Here is a 22,397-nt window from a genome sequence, read left to right as displayed (position 1 = left end):
TCCAAGGGACTGACTTTTCTCTCAGAAGTAAATATTTTAGTGGCAGAGGATATGGCTTAGTGGGTAAGAATGCTTCTATAAGCATGCAGACCTGACTTCAAATCGATAGCACCCACATAAGCCAGGTATGGCTCCACATGCCTGTAACTCTAGCTTTAGATGGCAGAAACATTTGAATCCCAAAATCTAGTTAATCTAAATAACAGACCTCTAGTTTAGTAGGAAATATTGTCTCAGAACAGTAAGGCATAGAGCAGTAGACACCCCATATCCTGCTTTGGCCTTTACATGCGCGCGCGCGCGCACGCGCGCGCACACACACACACACAGATTTTCTCACCTGAACAATTTACATTCTGTTGAACAATGCTAAAGTATTGCTCAAGTAATTATTATTTTATAAAGTATACCAGTGCCTAAGCCATAAAGTAAGACTGATGTTATACAGTAATTACTTATATGACTTAAGGTAAGTTCCTAAACCCTTATTTTTTTTTTATTTAAAATTGAGGAGATAATACTCTTTCATAAGATTATGAAGCTTACATTAAGAACATCACATATAATGCTGCCAGAATGTCTAGCAAATAGTCTTCAGCAAGCAATAACCACTTCATGATCAATTAACAGTTACCCAAAATGCCTAGTATCAAAAAATCAATACAAAACAAGCTGTTCTTCTGAAAAGAATTTCCATTCTTAAATTAACCATTTTTTCTCACATGATTAATGCTGCATACATTTGGTGCTTCTTAAAAATATTAAGGGTGGGGGCTGGAGAGATGGCTCAGAGGTTAAGAGCACTGCTTGCTCTTCCTAAAGGTCCTGAGTTCAAGTCCCAGCAACCACATGGTGGCTCACAACCATCTGTAATGAGATCTGGTGCCCTCTTCTGGCCTGCAGGGATACGTGCAGACAGAACACTATACATAATAAATCTTTAAAAAAAAAAATATTAAGGGTAACATGATCACTATCTTTTAGTAAGCACTATCATTGATTTCTTTTTTTTTTTTTTTTTTTTTTTTTTTTTTGGTTTTTTCGAGACAGGGTTTCTCTGTGTAGCTTTGCGCCTCTCCTGGAACTCACTTGGTAGTCCAGGCTGGCCTCGAACTCACAGAGATCCGCCTGGCTCTGCCTCCCAAGTGCTGGGATTAAAGGCGTGCGCCACCACCGCCCGGCTCATTGATTTCTATATGTTAAATATAAGCAAATTTAATGCTACCTAGTAAGGTATCTTATTATGTGAAAATTATATATTTATAAAATAGGCTTTTATTTTATGTATATGGGTGTTTGTGCACCATATGTGTGCCCAGGACCCATGGAGGCCAGAAGAGGACATCAGCTTCCTTGGAACTGGTGCTACAAAGTTATATGTGAGCTTCCATGTGGATGCTGGGACTGGAACTCAGTCTTCTGGAAGCAGCCAGTACACTTAACCACTGAGCCATCTCTCCAGCCCCTGTAAAATAGATTTTTTAAAGATTGTATAAGATAAGGACATTTGTCCCTTCATTTAACACATATTTACAGTTTATTTCTTGTTCACAACATGCTTTATCTCATTATATTATATCTTGTTCTTACTATTTCAGAATTTTAATCTAGTTTATTTGTCAATATCTCAACTATATTCCAGAAATGTAAAAAAAAATTTTTTTCTTCTGTGTTTTAGATTTGGTAAAACAATTTGGGTAGATAACATATTTTCACAGAAATTCTCATCTGCAATTTGTGCTTTTGATTTCTTTTAGACTTCCTATATTTTAGAATTTTACATTTCAAGTGACATTACAAAATAATCTAGTTTATTTAAAAAATAGTAGCATGTATAAACTACATACAATACCTACAAACAACATAATGTAAAATCAGCAATTCTGCTAGGCATGGTGGCACCTATCTGTAAGCCCAGAGGACTTGGGGGTGGAAGCAAAAGGGACAGGAGTTCAGGGTCATCTTTGGCCCTCCAATGTGTTTCAGAGCAGTTTAGATTACTTCAGATCTGTCTCAGAAAGAAAAAAGGCAAACAAAAAACACAACTTCTCACAAGGCTGGAGAGATGACTCAGCAGTTTAGAGCACTTGTCTTCCAGAAGACCTGGGTTCAGTTCTCAGCACCCACATAGTGGCTCACAACCACTTACAACTCCTTTTATAGGTGATCTGATACTCTCTTTTAGCCTCCACAGGCACCAGGCATGCACATGGTACATATACAAGCAAAACATAAATCTTTAAAAACTAAGGAAAAGGATATCAATAAAAGAATAATATATAAGGCTGAGGGTAGAGTGCTTGCCTCGTATGCTTGACTAAGGCTTTAGTTTTTTCTCCTTACATCCACCCTGCCAAATGTACACTAATGTGTAATATAATACCTGAAGGCATTTGTACAAGCAAAATATTTCCAGAAAAATACCAAAGAATTTAAACACAAATTTTGATTATCTCTGGGGAAAGCAGCTGTGGGTCCTAGGGCCAGGAACATTTTTCATTCTAATAAAGTATAGAAACATTTATTAAATGTTGAAAGTTGATTAATTTATTCCATAAAAGCACTCACTAAACTTGGGGCAATTTTATACCTTGACTTTAAATTTCTTTGCATATTCATTTTGGAGAATGCAATTGTTTTGGGGTATCCTAAGGTTCTTAAAGGCCATTTTCATAGTAAGCTATTAATATATATGTCAGAATCTTCAAAACAGGATTATGTAATATAAATTATTTGATATTAAATATAGTTTTTGCTTTTCAGAATTATGTATGCTTGGAATGAATATACAGCTTGTCTTAAACCTCTGAGATTGCTTTTAATTTGTTGCCTAGCCTTAATAAAAATGGGTTTTAAATTTGTGGTTTGTATTCCTTCATAAAGCGGTATTTTTTTATTTTTATTTTTTTGGTTTTTCGAGACAGGGTTTCTCTGCGTAGCTTTGCGCCTTTCCTGGAGCTCACTTGGTAGCCCAGGCTGGCCTCGAAATCACAGAGATCCACCTGGCTCTGCCTCCCGAGTGCTGGGACTAAAGGCGTGCGCCACCACCGCCCGGCCCATAAAGCAGTATTTTATTAGTAAAGTTTGGAAGGTGTTTTTCACATCTATAAAATCTCAGCTTCAAAATGGTCTTTCTTAAAATACATTTCTCTAAGGTAAAATGTTTTTATGATGCAGGCAGTAGCACTTGATGGAACGCTATTTTTAAAGTCTGGAGTCATCTCTGGAGGATCAAGTGACTTAAAACACAAGGCTCAATGCTGGGATGAGAAAGAGTTGCACAGTCTAAAAGATAAAAGAGGCCAACTAGTCCAAGAGCTAAAGGTAAATTAAAATTATAAAGTATTAAGGAAAATAATTATACAAAAACCAAGTCATTTTTCTTATTAAGTTCTGTGGATTGCTTATTTCCTGTGCCTTTTTCTTTTTCTTTTTTGTTTTTGTTATTTATTTATTTATTTATTTATTTTGAGACAAGGGCTGACTCTGGCTATCCTGGAATTCACTGTATAAGTAACACCTGCCTCTGCCTCCCAAGTGCTGGGATTATAAAAACGTGTGCCACTGTATCTGGCTCCCTGCACACATTTTGTATTAGGTATTGTTACATATTTTAAGTTATTTGTGTAACAACTAAGTTAGTACTTTCTCATACATATTGTACATTGCATTTTAATTTGGCCAGGCATGGTGGCACACACTTTTAATCTCAGCACTCTGGAGGCAGAAGCAGGTGGATCTGTGTGAGTTTGAGGCCAGCCTTATCTACAATAGTGAGTTCTAGGACAGCCAGAGTTACATATTAAGACTCATCTAAAAAAAAAAAAAATCTTCCAGGATCTGCATTTACAGAAGGTTGTGAGCCATCATATAGGTGCTGGGAATGGAACCCAGGTCCTCTGCAATAGCAGCCAGTAAGTAAGTACTATTATTCTGAGCCATTTCTTCAGCTCTAAGTGTATAATTTCTAAATAAAATGTCAGTATAGAATCTTCATCAGTATAGTAAGAGAATATATATAATTAGATAAAATTTTTTTCCAAAAACACATGGATTTTTTGATATCATACTTTACTGATTGGTTTTATGTCAAACTGACATAATCTAGAGTTATTTTGGAATAGGAAACCTCAACTGAGAAATTGTTCCTACCATAATGGTCTGTGATGTATTTTCTTAATTGATGATTAATGCAAGAGAGCCCAGTTTATTGTGTGTAGTGCCACCCCTGACCTGGTGGTATTAGGTGCTATACAAAAGCAGGATTAGCAAGCCATGAGGAGCAAGCCAGTAAACAGCACTCTTCCATGGCCTCTGCATTAGTGCCTGCTTCCAGTTGCTGCCCTCCTTGAGTTCCTGCCTGACTTCCCTCAATGATGGACTGTTAACCTAAAAGTATAAAATGAAATAAACCTTTTACTCCTCAAGTTACTTTTAGTTACGGTGTTTTTAATCACAACAATAGAAAACCTAATTAGGACACACTTGATAATGTAATCCAACATATGAATTAGAAAAGTCATATGCTTGTGTATAGAAAAGACATTTTATAAAATTAAGTAACTAGGCCTAATTAAAATACTTAGTAAAAGATTAATTGGTTCAAGGCTGAAGAGATGTGTGATGGTTATTTTTGGTTGTCAACTTGACTACATCAGGAATTAATTAAAACCCCAAAATGGAGGAGCACATCTGTGAGGGAATTTTGCTTATTTGAAGTGGGAAGATCCACTCCTAATCCATATCTTTGTTGTGGAAAGACCCACCTCTAATCTGAGCCACACCTTCTGCTGGAAGCCTATATAAGGGTATTGGGAGAAGGAAACTTCAGTCTTTTATAGTTTGCTCTCACCTTGCTAGCAAATCCATTCTTTCATGGGCATTGAGCATACTTCTTTGGAATTCTGACATATACCAAAGGCCAGCTGAGACATCCAGCATCATGAACTGAAGACCTACTAGATTCTTGGATCTTTCATTCATAGGCAGCCATTGTTAGATTAGCTGGACCACAGTCTATAAGTCATCCTAGTAAATCCGATAGATAGATAGATAGATAGATAGATAGATAGATAGATAGATAGATAGATAGATAGATAGATAGATAGATAGATGGGTAGGTAGGTAGGTAGGTAGGTAGGTAGGTAGGTAGGTAGGTAGGTAGGTATTCATTCTATAAGCTTACACAAGAGAACCCTGACTAATACAGATTTTGGTACCAGAAAGTGATTCTAGAGTTACAGAAGTATAAGGATGAATATTTTAAGTATCTGAAATAGACTTTCCAATTTGCCAGCACTTAGAGTTACTGAAGCCTCTCCAGTTATTGAAGCCTCTCTTAGAAGCTTAGAGAGTACTGACAGCCCATAGTGTGAACTATTTTTTTTTTTTTTTTTTTTTTTTTGGTTTTTCGAGACAGGGTTTCTCTGTGTAGCTTTGGGCCTTTTCCTGGAACTCACTTGGTAGTCCAGGCTGGCCTCGAACTCACAGAGATCCGCCTGGCTCTGCCTCCTGAGTGCTGGGATTAAACGCGTGCGCCACCACCGCCCGGCTAGTGTGAACTATTTTACAAATTTAAGGAGACAAATGCATTTGATTATCTCGATTCACCAATTATGAGTGGCAAACTTTTGACAGTTTGTGGAAAAATAAGGAAAATGATGATACTGGTCGCTCCTAACATCTCTGCATAAATTGACAAAGGAAAAGAATGAGATTCGTAATAAAATTGACCAACTTCTAGCATCTCAGAATATGGTGGAAGACAACAATGAACTTAGTGATAAAATTGACCAGCTCTAGATGTACATTAACGATCTAAAGGTTTCTAAGTATGCCCTGGAGGAGAATCTTCTCTCCAGCAGCCACAGCTCAAGTTGCAGAAAATAAAACCAAAGCCTTCATTATAAGGTTGGCTGAATTACAGCAAAAATTCAAGTATCAGCTTCAGAGGGCGTTGGCATTAAGGTCATTAATTGGTAAAGAATGGGCTCCTATAACTTGGAATGGGAATGTGTAGTAGGACTCTATTGAAGCTGAGAACTTTGAACTCTCAGATTCTCAAGGATTTATCTAAGAAAGTAGTCTCCACCCTCCACAGAAGATAAAATTTCACCCCTTGAAATGTTGCCTTTTCTGTCTCTGACTGACAATACTGATGTCCTTTGGAACCTACCAATAGTTGCCTCTAGACCTATAACCAGACATAAGGTAAAGCAGGCTCCTAGAGGGGAGGTGGAAAGTGTAGTCCATGGAAAGGGGTACTACACTAATAAAGAACTTAATGAGTTTGCTAATTCATTCAAACAGAAATCTGAGGAATATGTGTGGGAATGGATTTTAAAGTTGAGGGATAGTGGTCAAAGGAACATAAAACTGGATTGGGGAGAGTTTATTGATATGAGCCCATTGAGTAGAGGTTCTAGGTTTAATATGTAAGATTGAACAGTTAAAAAAGGGGGGGGGGGAGGATGGTCCAGAGTCCATTTGAATGGTTGGCTGAAGCATTTTTCAAAAGATGGCCTACTGAAGAGGAGTTGGATATCCCTTGGCTTAGTGTTGATGAAGGGATTTTAAGGCTCAGGGAATTGCAATGCTAGAGTGGGTACACTGGGTAAAACCTAATCCTCTACAATGGGAAATCCCAGAAGTCATGCCTCTCACTAATCCTCTGAGATGTAAAAAGGTGAGAGGGCACCAGCACATTTGAAGAGCTTTGCTACCACCCTTTACCTTGTGCCAGACCTTAGGGCTAGAGAGGTTGATGCTCGGTTGGATGAATTAAATGCAGTGGGTTTAATTGAGCCCTGAAGTAGCAGAGGTCAGATGGCAGTACTGAATCATCAAAGTCAAGGTGATTGTAGGTATTGTAATGGGCAGCACAAAGTAATGTCCATAATGGCCTGACCCATAATGGTCAGCATAGGCAAAGTGAATGTCATGGTGGCTTGATTCGTATGGACCTTTGGTACTTGCTAATCAATTATGGTGTTTCTAGGCATGAAATAGATAACAAGTGTATTTGTTTAGTTATTATAAGTGAAAAATTATCAAACAAATGAAAGGAGGTCTACCTTCGATTATGACAAAAAGGGAATCTTGACCCATTGACTAATTTTCAGACTTGAACCAGTTTACAGACCCAGAACCCCTTGAATGAAGGGATGGCCTGAGGAAGGACCTGGATGAAATACCTAAAAGTTTTACTATTAGCCTTCCCCCAGACCTTCCCCAGAGGGACCTACAGCCTTTTACAAAGTTACCTGTACATTGGGGGAAAGGAAGTGACCAGACTTTCTGGGGTCTGTTGGATACTGATTTTGAACTGTTGCTGATTCTGGGAAATCCCAAGAAACATTGTGGCCCTCCAGTTAAAGTAGGGGCTTATGGAGATCAGATTATTGATGGAGTTTTGGTTCAAGTTCAACACACAGTAGGTTCAGTGAGTCCTAAACTCATCCTGTGGCTATTTCCCCACTCTCAGGATATATAATTGGAATAGCTATACTTAAAGTTGACAGAAATCTCACACTAGTTCACTGACCTGTGGAGTGAGGGTTATTATGGTTGGAAAGGCTAAATGGAAGACTTTAGAGTTGCCTCTGCCAAGGAAGATAGTGAATCAAAAACAATATCACATCCCCAGGAACTGCAGAAATTAGTGTCATCATCAAGGACTTGAAAGATACAGGGCAGTGGTTCTCATCACATCTCCCTTAACTCTCCTATCTGGCTACTACAGAAGAATGGTAGTTGACTATCCAAAACCACTTACACTAGTTTCAGTTGCTATACTAGATGTGGTGTCCTTACTTGAGCAGATTAATGTATCTCTTGGTACATAGTATGCGGCTTGTGGTGGTTTGAAAGAAAATGGCTTCCATAGAGAGTAGCACTATTAGGTGTGGCCTTATTGGAGAAGGTGTGGCTTTGTTGGAGGGTGTGTGTGTGTGTGTGTGTGTGTGTGTGTGTGTGTGTGTGTGTGTGTGTGTCACTGTGGGGGTTTCTTATGCTCAAGGTATGCCCAGTGTGGCACGCAGTTCACTTTCTATTGCCTGTGGATTAGGATGTAGAACTCTCAGCTCCCTCTCCAGCACCATGTCTGCCTGCATACTGCTATGTCCCACCATGATGGTAACTGAAACTGTAAGCCACCCCAACTAAATGTTTTCCTTTATAAGAGTTGCTGTGGGCTGGGCGGTAGTCATAACTTAACTCATAACTTAGCTCTTGACCATCTCTTTTCCACAGACTATCACATCACTGATTATATTAATGGCATTAGACTGGTTGAAGCAAGTAAACAGGAGGTAGCAACCACTTTGGACTCATTGGTAACATATGTGTGCGACAGAGGATGGAAATAAATCCAACCAAAATTCAAGGGCCTTCTACCTCAGTGAAATTCTTAGGATTCCAGTAGTTTGAGGATACAGAGATATTCCTTCTAAAGTAAAGGATAAGTTATTGCACCTTGTCTGTCCCACCACAAATTCAGTAGGCCTATTTGGATTCTGAAGACAGCACATTTCTCACTTGGGTGTGTTACTTCAGCCAATATACCAAGTAAGTTAGAAAGCTGCTAGTTTTGTGTGGGGCCTGGAAGAGGAGAAAGCTCTTCAATAGGACCAAGCTACTCTACCATTTAGACCATATGATCCAACAGATCCAATGGTATTTGAGGTATCAGTGGCAGATAGGGATGCTGTTTGGAGCCTTTGGCAGGCCCTTACGGATGAAACACAAAAGAGACCTTAGGAAATTCAAGCAAGGCTCTATCGTCATCTGCAGACAGCAATTCTATCTTTGAAAGACAGCTCTTGTCCTGCTATTGAGCCTTAGTGGGAACTGAACATTGGTCAGTTGGGCCAATCAAGTTACAATGCAATCTGAGCTGCCCATCATGAACTGAGTGTTACATGTGATCCACTAACTCAAAGTAGGATGTACATTGGAGCAATCCATTATCAAGTGGAAGTTGTATATACATGACTGGACCCAAGCAGGTCCTGAAGGCACAAGCAAGTTGCATGAAGAAGTTGCCCAAATACCTATGGTTTTTACTCCCATTAAAATGTTGTCTGCTACCAAGCATGCACCTATAGCCTCATGGGGTGTGCCCTGATTGGTTGAAGACTAGAGCATTGCTTACCAATGGTTCTGCCCATTACACAGGCACTGCCTAGAAGTGGGCAGCTGTAGCATTATGGTCCCTTCCTGGGATAGTCTTGACACCAGCAAAGGGAAATCTTCACAGTAGGCTCAAGCAGTAGACATGGTCATACATTTTGTATGAAGGAGAAATGTCCAGATTGTGATTGTTCACTGATTCATGGGCTATAGCCAATGGCTTGTCTGGATGATCAGGGACTTGGAAAGAGTATGATTGGAAAATAGGTAAGAAAGACATCTAGGAAAGAAGTATGTGGGTAGATCTTTCCAAATGAGCGAAGGATGTGAAGATACTTGTGTCTCATATAAATGCTTATCAAAAGGTGACCTCAGCTGATGAGTTCAATAATCAAGTAAATAGAATGACCCATTCTGTGGACAGTCAGCCTCTTTACCCAGCCATTCTTGTCATTGCCCAGTGGACCATGAACAAAGTGGCCATGGTGGCAGAGATGGGAGTTATACATGGGCTTGACAACATGGACTTCCTCTCACCAAGGCTGACCTGGCTACAGCTGCTGATGAGTGCCAGATCTTCCAAAAGCAGAAGCCAACACTGAACCCCAGATATGGCATCATTCCTCAGAGTGACCAGCAGCAACCTGGTAGGTTTACTATATTAGACCATTTACTCTGTAGAAAGGACAACACTTTGTTCTTACTGGAGTGGATACTTATTCTGGTTATGGATTTGCCTTTCCTGCACATAATTCTTCTGCCAAAACCACCATCTGTGAACTTACAGAGTGCTTTATCTACCATCAAAAGTATTGCTTTTGATCAAAGAACTCACTTCACAGCCAGAGAAGTGCAACAGTGAGCCCATGATCATGAAATCTATTGGTCTTACCATGTTCCCTACCATCCTGAAGCAGCTGGCCTGATAGAAAGATGGAATGGCCTTTTGAAGACACAGTTCCAGCACCAATTAGGTGGCAGCAGCCTGGAAGGCTAGATCAAGGTTCAACAGAAGGCAGTATATGCTTTGAATCAATGTGTAGTATATGGTACAGTTTCTCCCATAGCCAGAATCCACAGGTCCAGGAATCAAGGAGTGGTTCCACTCACTATTACTCCTAGTGACCCATTGGGAAAATTTTTGCATCCTGTTCTCACAGCCTTAAGTTCTGCTGGCCTAGAAGTTTTGGTTCCAGAGTGGGGGAGTACTCCTGCCAGGAGCCACAACAAACATTTCATTCAACTGGAAGCTCAGACTCACCCCAACCTCCTGCCACTTTGGGCTTCTAATGCCCTTAAGCCAACAGGTTAAGAAAGGAATAACAGTGTTAGGAGGAGTGATTGATCCAGATTACCATGGGGAAATTGGGTTGCTTCTCTACAATAGAGGTAAGAAAGATTATGTCTGGAGTACAGGAGATCCTTTAGGACATCTCTTGGTGCTACCACATCCTGTGATTGTCAATGGGAAACTACAACAATCTAATCCAGGCAGGATGACAAAGGGCACAAGACCCATCTGGAATAAAGGTATTGGTCACTCCTCCAAGAAAAGAGCCAAGGTCTGCTGAAGTGCTTGCTGAGGGTGGAGGAAATACGAAATGGGTAGTAGAAGAAGGTGGTTACAAATACTATCTAAGGCTATATGACTAGTTTCAGAAACAAGGATTATAAATGACATGAATGTTTCTGTCATATATTTTGTTAAGAATGTGTGTGTAATCACCAGGTGGTGGTGATGCAGACCTTTAATCCCAGCACTCAAGAGGCTGAGGCAGGTGGATCTCTGTGAGTTTGAGGCCAGCTTGGTCTAGAAAGAGAGTTCCAGGACAGCCATAGTTGTTACAGAGAAACACTGTCTTGAAAAAAGAAATGTGTTTGTATAGATATTTGTACAATTTCTTTATCATATAATTAAAGAGACTATCAATGGTTATCATATTTAAGTTTGTGATACTAGAAGAATGTCCTGTAAGGGACATTGCCACCTATTCTAAATTTATAATCTGTTTGCAGTTGTCATGTTAGGTGTAGTTATTATCTGATTAAATATATGTCCACAAGTGTATGTGGGATAGTTATATCATGTTATGCATAATTATGGCCTGGTTGTTGTTTTCATTTTGAATTAATCGTGACATAAGGAGATATGATTGTGTCACGTTGACAAGGGGTAGACTTGTGATGGTTATTCTTAGTTGTCAACTTAACTACACTTAGAATTAACTAAAACTCAAAAAGGGAATGTACATATGTGAGGGATTTTTGTTTCAAGTGGGAAGATGCACTTCTAATCTGTATCTTTGAGGTAGGAAGACCCATATTTAATTTGGGCCACATCTTCTGGAAGCCTATATAAAGATATGGAAGAGGGAAGATTCACTCTGCCAATTTGCTCTCACTCTCGCTGGCAAGTTCATTCCTTTACTGGCATTAGGGCCTACTTCTTCAGGATTCCAGTGTAAACTGAAGACTAGCTGAGATATCCAGCCTCATGGACTGAATGACTACTGGATTCTTGAACCTTTCATTCATGGGTAATCATTGTTGGATTAGCTGGGCCACAACCTATAAATCATTCCAATAAATCCTCTTTCTATATAGAGAGAATCATTCTATAAGTTCTGTTACTCTAGAGAACCCTGACTGATACAGGATGGCTCAACAGTTAAGAGATATTGCTGCTATAGCAGAAGCCCTGAGTTTGTTTCCCAGCACCCACGTTGAGCCGCTTATAGCCACTTGTAACTCTAGCACCAGGGGATCTAATGCCCTCTTCCAGCCTCCACAGGCACTGCACACACATGGAATGTATACACACACACACACACACTCAGTTATTAGTGACTGAAATACAACACCCATATGGTCAGGAAATAGGACATGCTCGTGATAGTATACAAATTGAGATTGCTTTATTCTTATAAATAAGTCTTGAAAATTTCAATACATAGTTGTAGTGAAGTGTAAGGGAAAGAACATTTAACCACTGCTTACAGACAATAAATAAAAACAATAATACTGGGGGGCTGGAGAGATGGCTCAGAGGTTGAGAGCACTGACTGCTCTTCCAGAGGTCCTGAGTTCAATTCCCAGCAACCACATGGTGGCTCACAACCATCTGTAATGAGATCTGGCGCCCTCTTCTGTATACATAATAAATAAAATTGAGAAAAAAAAAACAATAATACTGTCAGGTGGTGGTGGTGGTGGTGGTGGTGGTGGTGGTGGTGGTGGTGGTGGTACATGCCTTTAATCCCAGCACTTGGGAGGCAGAGGCATCTCTTGTGAGTTCGAGGCTAGCCTGGTCTACAGAGCAAGTTCCAGGACAGGCTCCAAAGCTACACAGAGAAACTCTGTCTCAAAAATAATAATAATAATATCTTTGACCAATCAGTTTCACTGTAGTGAATGTCTTGCATGAAATAAAACACCAATACTTGAGATATAAAGATAGATGTGTTGTTTAGCATTGTTTTTCACTTTTCATGCCTGTCTTTTCTGTTGGGAAGTTTGTTAGTTTTTGTGGAAGTTGTATGCTACGTTACTCCAGATGACAAAGGTACTTAACACCCAGTCTTTTATTTTTACTTTATGTGATAAAATATATGATATACATATATATAGAAAACGGGGGCCGGGCAGTGGTGGCGCACACCTTTAATCCCAGCACTCGGGAGGCAGAGGCAGGTGGATCTTTGTGAGTTCAAGGCCAGCCTGGTCTACAGAGCGAGATCCAGGAAAGGCGCAAAGCTACACAGAGAAACCCTGTCTCGAAAAATCAAAAAAAGAAAAAAAAAAAAAAAAAAAACGGGAGGGGGGTGTTCTGGCTTGAATGTATATCTATGTACCACGTGCATGCAGTGCCCATGGAGGTCAGAAAAGGTCATCAGGAACTCCATGGGACTGGAATTATACAGTTGTGAGCTACCCTGTAAGTGCTGAGAATTGAACATCAGGGTCCTCTGTAAGAGTATCCAGTGCTCTTAACTACCAAGCTGTCTCTCCAGCATCCCACCCTTTATGTGTATGAGTGTTTTGCCTGCACATATGTCTGTGCCACCTGAGTGCTTGATGCCTGCAAAGGGTAGAAGTGGGCATTGGATCTCCTGGAACTGAAGTTATAGATGATTGTGAGCCACCATGTGAATGCTAGGGATTGAACTTTGTTATTTGCAAAAGCAGTCAGTGCTCTTAACCACTGAAACATCTCTACTTTCCCCAGACCATATCTCTTATCAGAAGAAGTTGTTGAATGGTTGTGTGCAAAATCAGTGAGTCTTTATTATGAAAGCACTGAATAGTAAAAGTACTTTTCCACTGTAAAATGTTTTCATATTTCTCTGTTTAGGAGTTAATGAAGATACTCCGAAAGGAAACAGATCTGAAACAAATACAGACTTTAGTACAAGGAACCAATATACGACTCAAATATTCACAAAATGAACTAGAGACGATGAAAAAGAAGCATCTTGCTGCATTTTACCGGGTAATGTAGACTTGTCTAAAGTTTGGTGGAAGTTTGTTTCACAACATAGAATTTTTTTGTTTGTTTGTTTGTTTTGTTTTTCGAGACGGGACGGTGTTTCTCTGTGTAGCTTTGTGCCTTTCCTAGAACTCACTCTGTAGCCTAGGCTGGCCTCGAACTCACAGAGATATGCCTGCCTCTGCCTCTCGAATGCTGGGATTGAAGGTGTGCACCACCACCACCCAGCTACAACATAGGATTTTAAGAATGGTATTTATGCCAGGTTTTGGTGGCACACACTTTTAATACAAAGGGAGTTCCAGGACAGCCAAAGCTACACAGAAAGACCCTGCCTCCCCCAAAAGGATGATATTTACATAACGTTAAGTAATTGTAAATACTTTATCCCATGTTTAAGATTTTGTTACAGTCCCTGATGATTTCTATAGTATTTAATCATGTTATCTGGCTGTACCAGAATCCATTGTAGCTAACGATTCTTCATTAATTGTAAAGACATCTATCATGTTTTTAGCCTTACTGTATAAAAATAAAATAGTCATATTATTAAGCAGAATTTTTTTCTTATTAGGAGCAATCTCAGCTGCAAAGTGAATTGCTGAATATTGATTCTCAGTGTACTATGCTGAATGAAGGAATCAACAAACAGCAACAAAAAATTGAAGAATTGCAAGATAAGATAGATAAGGTAATAAATATTACACTTGTTATTAAATGGCATATAGAATATAGTTCTAGACCAGAGCTAGGGCTTCTTGGCTATGTACACACAACTGTGGATTCAAGATTAGCTTGGGAAATCATCCTTTGGATATTGTTATTTGTTCATGCCCAGAACAAAAATATGATCTACCAGTACAGAGCATTATGGACCTCTGTAGTTTCCCATGATTTTGATTATCCACTGGCATTAATGTTACTTACTGCTGTATCAATCAGTCTTATCACATTTGTGTTTAACTGAAATCCACAAGTTTTTAACATGACTTACTATTAAAATGCTATTGTATTTGAGGCTAGATAGTATTGTTGGAATGAGATTATGCCAGTTTTTTGGAATTTATTACTGGTTCTGTGCTCGAATCCTGAGTTGTTTTTACTGTCCAAGATGTTTCATCTTACTCATATAAAGGATACATGTTTTTTTTTTAACATAGAACATTATATTTTAGCAGGGCTAAAGAACATAGAATCTCTAAAGCTTTTATCAGACCATTTGTAATACCATTTAATAAAGCCAGTTCATGAGCTTTTTCATGTATTCATGTTTTCTGAATAAGAACTTTGAAAATAATATGAGCATAGTTTATGGAGATGAGGACAAGAAAGTACTGGGCTGAATGCACTGATTAGCTTTTGACCTAATTCAGGAAAAGCTAAAAGTGAAATATGATAACACTGATTATATATTTTTTAAAATGGTTATTAAATCAGTTTTTTTAAAATAATTTAAAAGGTGGAAGATGAAATATTCCAAGACTTCTGTGAAGAAATTGGTGTGGAAAATATCCGTGAATTTGAGGACAAACATGTTAAACAGCAGCAAGAAAATGATCAAAAAAGGTATTTTTATTTAAAAGTTGGAAACCAGTATGGTATACACGTAAAAATAACTATTCCCTAATTTAAAGGAATTAAGCTTGAGGTAGGCTTTATTTCAGTTCAACAAGAAATAGCTAGTAATGGTAGACTTACAGTACAGTAGTTGGTCACACTTGCATACATAAGGCCCTGCCTGGGTTTGATCCTCAGTACTACAGAGGATGGAGAACCTAGTAAAACTTTAGTTTCTTACAAAGAAATCTAACAGAAACTAGAACAAAAAGGAAAGCCATACCAGTTCTCTTTATAAATTAAGTTAATTTCTCCCTAAGTTAATCTGTAGTTTAAACACCACCTATATGGACATGTTTTTTGTTTTTTGTTTTCGTTTTTTTTTTTTTTTTTTTTTTTTGATTTTTCGAGACAGGGTTTCTCTGTGTAGCTTTGCGCCTTTCCTGGGTCTCACTTGGTAGCCCAGGCTGGCCTCGAACTCACAGAGATCCGCCTGCCTCTGCCTCCCGAGTGCTGGGATTAAAGGCGTGCGCCACCACCGCCCGGCTGTTTTCGTTTTTTTAAATAAGCTGATTCTAAAGTTCACATAGGAAGTAGACAAGAAAAATATGAAGGAAACTAGTGAGAAATGGGACTAGAACTCCCATGTACTTTATTTCGTTTTAGAGATTCAAGTTTATATGTGAATGTATGTATGTATGCTATATGCACATGTGTGAGACATTCTAGAGGACAGAAGAGAGTGTCAGAACCCCTGGAGCAGGAGTTAAAGGCAATTAGAAGCCACCCAGTGTGGGTGCTGGGAACCTAACTCAGCCTTCTTTTAAGAAAGCAGGAAGAGCTCTTAACCACTAAGCCATCTCCAGCCCCCAATTCCCAAATTTTAAAACATAGTATAAGCCATGAAGAACTAGCTTGTAAGTAGAATCCAGAAATACATCTACAAGGAGGGATTTGATATGTAATGTCAGCGGACAAAAGTACTCCCCTCCCCCCACCCCGAGAAAGGGTTTCTCTGTGTAACAATCCTAGTGGTACTGGAACTCACTCTGTAGACCAGGCAAAAGTTGTACTTTTTAATAAATCATGTTGTCAGGCTGTGGTGGTGCTCGCCTTTAATCCCAGCACATGGGAGTCAGAGGCAAGTAGATCTCTGTGAGTTCCATGCTAGCCTGGTCTACAAATTGAGTTCCAGAATAGCTAGGACTATTACACAGAGAAACCCTGTCTCAAAAACTTAAAAAAAAAAAAAGAACTCTTAATGTAAAAATACAAATATAAAAATAGTAGAATGTGTCATAAGAGATTTTGTAATATTAATCTCTTGGGGCTAGAGAAATCATTCAAAGTTAAGGGCACTGTACTGGTTGCCGCTGCAGAGGACCAGTGTTCAGTTTCCAGCACTGGTGTTGGAGGGCTTACAACTATCTGTAATTTCAGCTCCAGGGCATTCATTCAACACCCTCTTCTGGCCCGTGTGGGCATCCACATGCACATGGCATACACACAGAGACAAGCACATATAAATAAACATTTAAAAATAAGCTGGGCAGTGATGGCACCTGCCTTTAATCCCAGCACTAAGGAGACAGAGGCAGGTTGATCTCTGTGAGTTCAATGCCAGCCTGGTCTAAAGAGTGAGTTCCAGAACAGCCAAAGCTACACAGAGAAACTGTGTCTTAAAAAAACAAACAAGCAAACAAAACCCAAATAAATGAAATACAAATATATAGGAAAACTTACATTATATGGCAAACAAATAAAGAAAATCAGAAGACAGATGGTACCCTGGAGGGCATGTACATCCATGTGTTTAGAAATGGTCAGTGGCTGCCTTAGGGAAGCCGAGATGAAAATCAGAAATTTTAGTTTTGTTTATCTTACATCTTTTGCATTTTATACCACATATATGTATCATCTATTCAAATACATTGAAATATAAAAGTAATACATGTCCTTGAGAAAAAGTGTTTCCAGGTATGGTGGCACATGTTTTTAATCCCAGCACTTATGAGGCAGAGGCAGGTGGATCTCTGAGTTCGAGGCCAGCCTGGTCTACATAGTGAGCTCCAGGACAGCCAGGGCTCCATAAGAGAGACTCTGTCTTCCCACCCACCTTCCCCCCAAAAAAGAGAGAAAATGTTTTTCAAATCAAAATTATCAACATTTGACCTACAGTCTTTCTATTAGTCTCTGTAACACTTTCATATTTCCTTCATTCATTCAACTTGTATTTACTATGTGCTTTTCATGTGCTAGGTGCCCTTCCTAGGGGCTAAGAGTACAACAATGGAGAAGAGTCATGATCCTTTTTCTTGTTCTAGGTCCTTTACATTTCTCCATAGGTTTTAGAATCAATTTTTCAATTGCTATTCTGTCTTAGAGTTTCTATTGCTGTGAAAGAGATACCTTGACCACAGCAACTCTTATAAAGGAAAACATTTAATGGGGCTGGTTTACAGTTTCAGAGGTTTAGTCCATTACCATCAGGGCAGAGAACATGGAGGCATGCAGGTAGACATGGTGCTGGAGAAGAAGTTGAGAGTTCTACTTCTTAATCCACAGGTGTCTGTGTGTCACACTGGGTGTGGCTTGAGCAAAAGAGACCTCAAAACCCGCTCCCCTCAACCCCCAACCCCCAATCACCCCAGGCATGGTGACATACTTACTCCAACAAAGCCACACCTCCTCCAATAAAGCCACACCTCCTTATTGTGTCACTCCCTATGGGGGCCATTTTCTTACAAACCACCACATATTCTTAAAAAGAACTTGTGAGATTTCTATTTGGATCCTACTAAATTTAGAGATCAACTTAGGAAGAATTGACAACTAAACACTGATCAACAAACATGCTGTCTATTCTAGGTCATTTTTAATTTCATTCATTAATGGTCTTTAGTATTCAGTATATAAGTTCAGTTTTGTGCCTATTTCATGACATATGTTCCTCAGCATTTCATATCTTTGTGCTTTTGCAAATTGAGTCGTTTTTAAATTTCAGGTTAAAATTGTATGTTAGTAGTATACTGAAATAAAAGTAGTTCCAGCAAGATGATTCTATGGGTAAAGCACTTGCCATGAAGCCTTGTGACCTGAGTTCAAGCCCCAGAACCCTTGAAAAGGTTCAAGGAGAGAATAGCTTCACAAAGTTGTCTATTGACCACACTTGCACTATGGCATATGTGCCTCCACACACATATCATACACACAGACACACACACACACACACACACACACACACACATACATATACACACAAATCATAAATTATAAAACTTCTTAATGAAATAAAATTAGTTTTCCTTAAATTTACCTTGTATCTTGAAACTTAGCTAAACACATTAGTTTTATTAGCCCTTTGACAGATTTCTTTAGAGTTTCTATGTAGAGAATCATATTCTCGACAGGAGGTGGTGGGGCACACCTTTAATCCCAGCACTTGGGAGGCAGAGGCAGGCAGATCTCAGTGAGTTCGAGGGCAGCCTGATTTACAGAGCAAGTTCCAGGACAGGTAGGGCTACACAGAGAAACTCTGTCTCCAAAAACCAAAAAGAAAAAAAAAGAGAGAGAGAGGAAATCATATTCTCAGTAAATAAAATGTTTTGTTTCTTCCTGACTAGTTAGTATTTTTTTCTTTCTTCTTTTTCTTGCCTGTTGCACTATCTTCATAATGAATAAAGTGGTGAGAACAGACATATTAATTCTTAAGGAAAAAGCATTCAGACTTCTACAGTAATGTATAATGTATATAAATGTTAAGATACTTGTGTCAAATTGAGGAATTCTTCATGGAAATTCTTATCATATGTGAATGTTGAATTTTTAAATATTTTCTCTGGTAACTATTTAGATCCTTATATAATTAGAGTTTTAAAGATATGTTAAGTTTCAGTAATAAATTACATTGAGTTTCAAATGTTCAACAACCTTGCATACATAAAATGTGCCCAATTTAGTCATCATGAACTATCATTTTCAAATATTTTTGGATTCACTAAAATTTTGTTGGGAATTTTTTTGTCTCTTTTAAGTATAATGACCTGTAGTTTTGTTTTGTTTTGTTTAATATCATTGTAGTGTTTGGTATCAAGGTAATGTTAAACTTAAGCTATGAGGTCTCTTACTTCTGGAGGAGACTGCATAGAATTGATAGTTTCTTCCTACTTGGCTACTTACACTTTTTTTTTTTTTTTTTAGTTTTTTCGAGACAGGGTTTCATTGTGTAGTTTTGGTGCCTGTCCTGGATCTCGCTCTGTAGCCCAGGCTGGCCTCGAACTCAGAGATCTGCCTGGCTCTGCCTCCCAAGTGTTGGGATTAAAGGCATGCGCCACCACCGCCCTGCTGGCTGCCTACACTTTTATGGAAAGGTTTTTACTGCCAGTGTCTTTAATAAATACAGGATTATTCATCATTAGTCTACAGTATATATTTCTTGGGTGAGCTTTGGTAATATGTGTCTTTCATGAACTTTGTGTATTTTATGAGTTGTCAAACTTACTGATATAAAGTTATTTAAATATACTTTTTAAAGTCCATAGCATCTTTACTGATGTACTTTTATTGGTGATTTGTCATTTCTCTTTTTTCTTATTATCATGCTAAAGGTACCTCAGTGTTACATATTTTTTCTAAGAGTGCCTCTTTGTTTCATGGATTTTTTTTTTCTGTGAGATGTTTGTTTCTATGTTATTAATGTCTATTATTGTTTCTTTCCTACTACTTATTGTGATTTACTTTTCTTTTTGTACCTTTTAAAGATAAGAGTTTATAGTATGTAAGCTGTCTACATATCAAACACTGAATTATTCAAATGTAACTCAAGCTGGCCTCAAACTTATGATTCTCCTGCTTCCATTCCAAGGTGCTGAGATTACAGATATGCACTGACATACCCAACTGACATCAATTGACAGGAATTTATGAAACTGTCAGAAAAAGAAAGTGTCAGGAACTTCTTAATTTCCCAACCTTGAAGTTATGTATGTAGCTATTCACAAAGACTAAGAATAAATGTATAGATTATAACTTAAAGAAAAAGTGAATAGATAATTTATAGTATTAAAGGTTTAAGAAACTATCAACTATCTCTGGGCAATGGTGATGCACACCATTATTCCCAGCACTTGGAAAGCAGAGGCAGGTGGATCTCTGTGAGTTCTAGGCCAGACTGGTCTATAGAGTGAGTTCCAGGACAGCCAGGACTGCACAGAAACCCTGTCTTGAAAAAACAAGAAGAAAGGAAGGAAGGAAAAGGAAAGAAAGAAAAGAACGAAAGAAAGAAGGAAACTGTCAATGTACACATCCTAATGCAAACAACCAGGCTTTTTAATATAGTATCAGAAAATTTGGCAATGACAGTGATTATGTTAAGGACATTTTTATATTTTTAGGGTATAGTAGTTTGTGGTTATGAATTAACAGTCACTTTCACACAGCATTACTAATAAAATTACCTAGTATCTGCTATTTGCTTCAGATAATCCAATAGCTTTGAATGGTGTTGTAGATGAAACAAGAGTAAACATGAATTGATAATTATTAAATTGGGTAAGTTGCATGTGGTTCGTTATAGTATTCATTCTACTTTTATTTTTGAAATTTCCTATAATAAAAAAATTAAAAGGGACTAGAGAAATGGCTCAGTGGTTAATAGCACTTGCTGCTTTTGGAGAGGATCCAGGTTTGGTTCCTAGCACCCACATCAGGCAGCTCACAATCACCTGTAACTCCAGTTTCAAGGATCTGATGCCCATTAGCCTCAGTGAATATTTGTATAAATGTGGTACACATAAACCCACAGATATACATAATTTTTTAATCTACAAAAAAATTAAAAGAATCAACATACTTTTCTTACCACTTATATTGATTGATTTTATTATACTAGATTAGAGTTTGAAAAACAAAAAACTCGGCTTAATATTCAGCTTGAATATAGTCGAAATCAGCTTAAGAAGAAACTGAATAAGATCGACACATTAAAAATGACTATCCAGAAAGGCAGAGAAGACATTGATAACCTAAAGAAGGTAATTTACTATGGGTGGCTTAAGTACCACTTTGTTGACGTTATGACTTCTTTCATTGAGTAGCAATTTTTTGAGCACCCAAGGGTGCCTTGTTGGGATGGGGGCCACATATTTTAGAAACATTAAAGTAAAACGAACAGAACTGATGCGTTATTTGATGTTAAGTAGGAAGAGAGAAAGCAGTGGCAGAGAGGACTCAAACATGTAGATGACAAGAGAATTCTCAATTGGAACTACAGACTTCATAATTATTGGTTGAGTTATGGTTTGCTCTGTTTTCAGAAGCAGTTTTACTATGTAGCCATGCTGGTTTCAAACTCAAAATTCTGTCCCAGCCTCCTGAGAGCTAGATTGCTGATATGTTCCATGTATGGCAGGAGTTCCTAGTTGGCAGAGCAAATTAAAAGCATATGACAAGGGCTGAGAGGTGGAGAGTGTGGTGCAATGGAGAAACAGTTGGGATTCTAGAAAATTCAGAAATTTTAGGAGGAAAGACGGAAGAGGAGGCAGTATAGAAGCCTAGCACTATGGGAAGGAAGAAGTGATGAAAACTGTTAAGACAGGCTGGCATTTTATAGACTCATGAGCACTTCCACTGGACAAATGGAACACAAGTCAGGTGGCAGCAGGTTGAAAAGAATCCAAAAGGAAAGACAAAGATAGGAAATGATTACTAGCTTCCAAAATCTATAGGATAAAAGGGTCACAATCTGAGCACACGGGATAAGGGGATTTCTTTTTAGGATGAGTAGGTGTTTTCACAGATAATAGCAGAACCTTTTTGTATTAATACAAAATGTTTTATGTGCGCACACACAAATTTTCTCTGTTCAGACTGAAGAAGAATGTCTGAAAGGCGTGGATGAACTCATGGTGAAGCAAGAACAAATTAAGGAAATGTTTGCCACTCAGAGTTCCAACATCGAGAAAATTCATACTCAAATTGAAGAGGAACGCAAGAAGTTTCTGGCTGTTGATAGGTAATTAATATTTCAGTTTGAAAGACCTGGTAATATTCTAAACTTATACTTCCAGTTTGATATTTCTTATCTAAACTTGTTTGAATGTTTACCCTTTGTTGCTTTTGGTCCCACATAACATCTTCCAGATGTTCTAAACATGGAGAAAACAAGGTCAGTTTATAGTGAAGTTCTTTTTGGCATCTGAAAACTGAACCCTTATGTAGTCCTTTA

The 22,397-nt window shown here is 38.4% G+C and overlaps 1 protein-coding gene across 1 annotated transcript in view; it reads left to right on the top strand.

Annotated features, from left to right (window-relative positions):
• Nucleotides 1–22,397, top strand: part of Smc1b (structural maintenance of chromosomes 1B) — a 78,899-nt gene that overhangs the window by 29,581 nt on the left and 26,921 nt on the right. Inside the window, exons 12-17 of the mRNA XM_006980295.4 lie at nt 3,178–3,324; nt 13,481–13,618; nt 14,190–14,306; nt 15,075–15,181; nt 21,063–21,204; nt 22,039–22,184. Coding sequence (XP_006980357.1) covers nt 3,178–3,324; nt 13,481–13,618; nt 14,190–14,306; nt 15,075–15,181; nt 21,063–21,204; nt 22,039–22,184 — 797 coding nt within the window. The remainder of the gene's footprint in view (nt 1–3,177; nt 3,325–13,480; nt 13,619–14,189; nt 14,307–15,074; nt 15,182–21,062; nt 21,205–22,038; nt 22,185–22,397) is intronic.

This window comes from Peromyscus maniculatus, chromosome 20 (genome assembly GCF_049852395.1).
Source record: "Peromyscus maniculatus bairdii isolate BWxNUB_F1_BW_parent chromosome 20, HU_Pman_BW_mat_3.1, whole genome shotgun sequence".
NCBI lineage: Eukaryota > Metazoa > Chordata > Mammalia > Rodentia > Cricetidae > Peromyscus > Peromyscus maniculatus.
The sequence above is the reverse complement of the archived record's forward strand: the minus strand, read 5'-3'. Positions and strand labels throughout refer to the sequence as shown.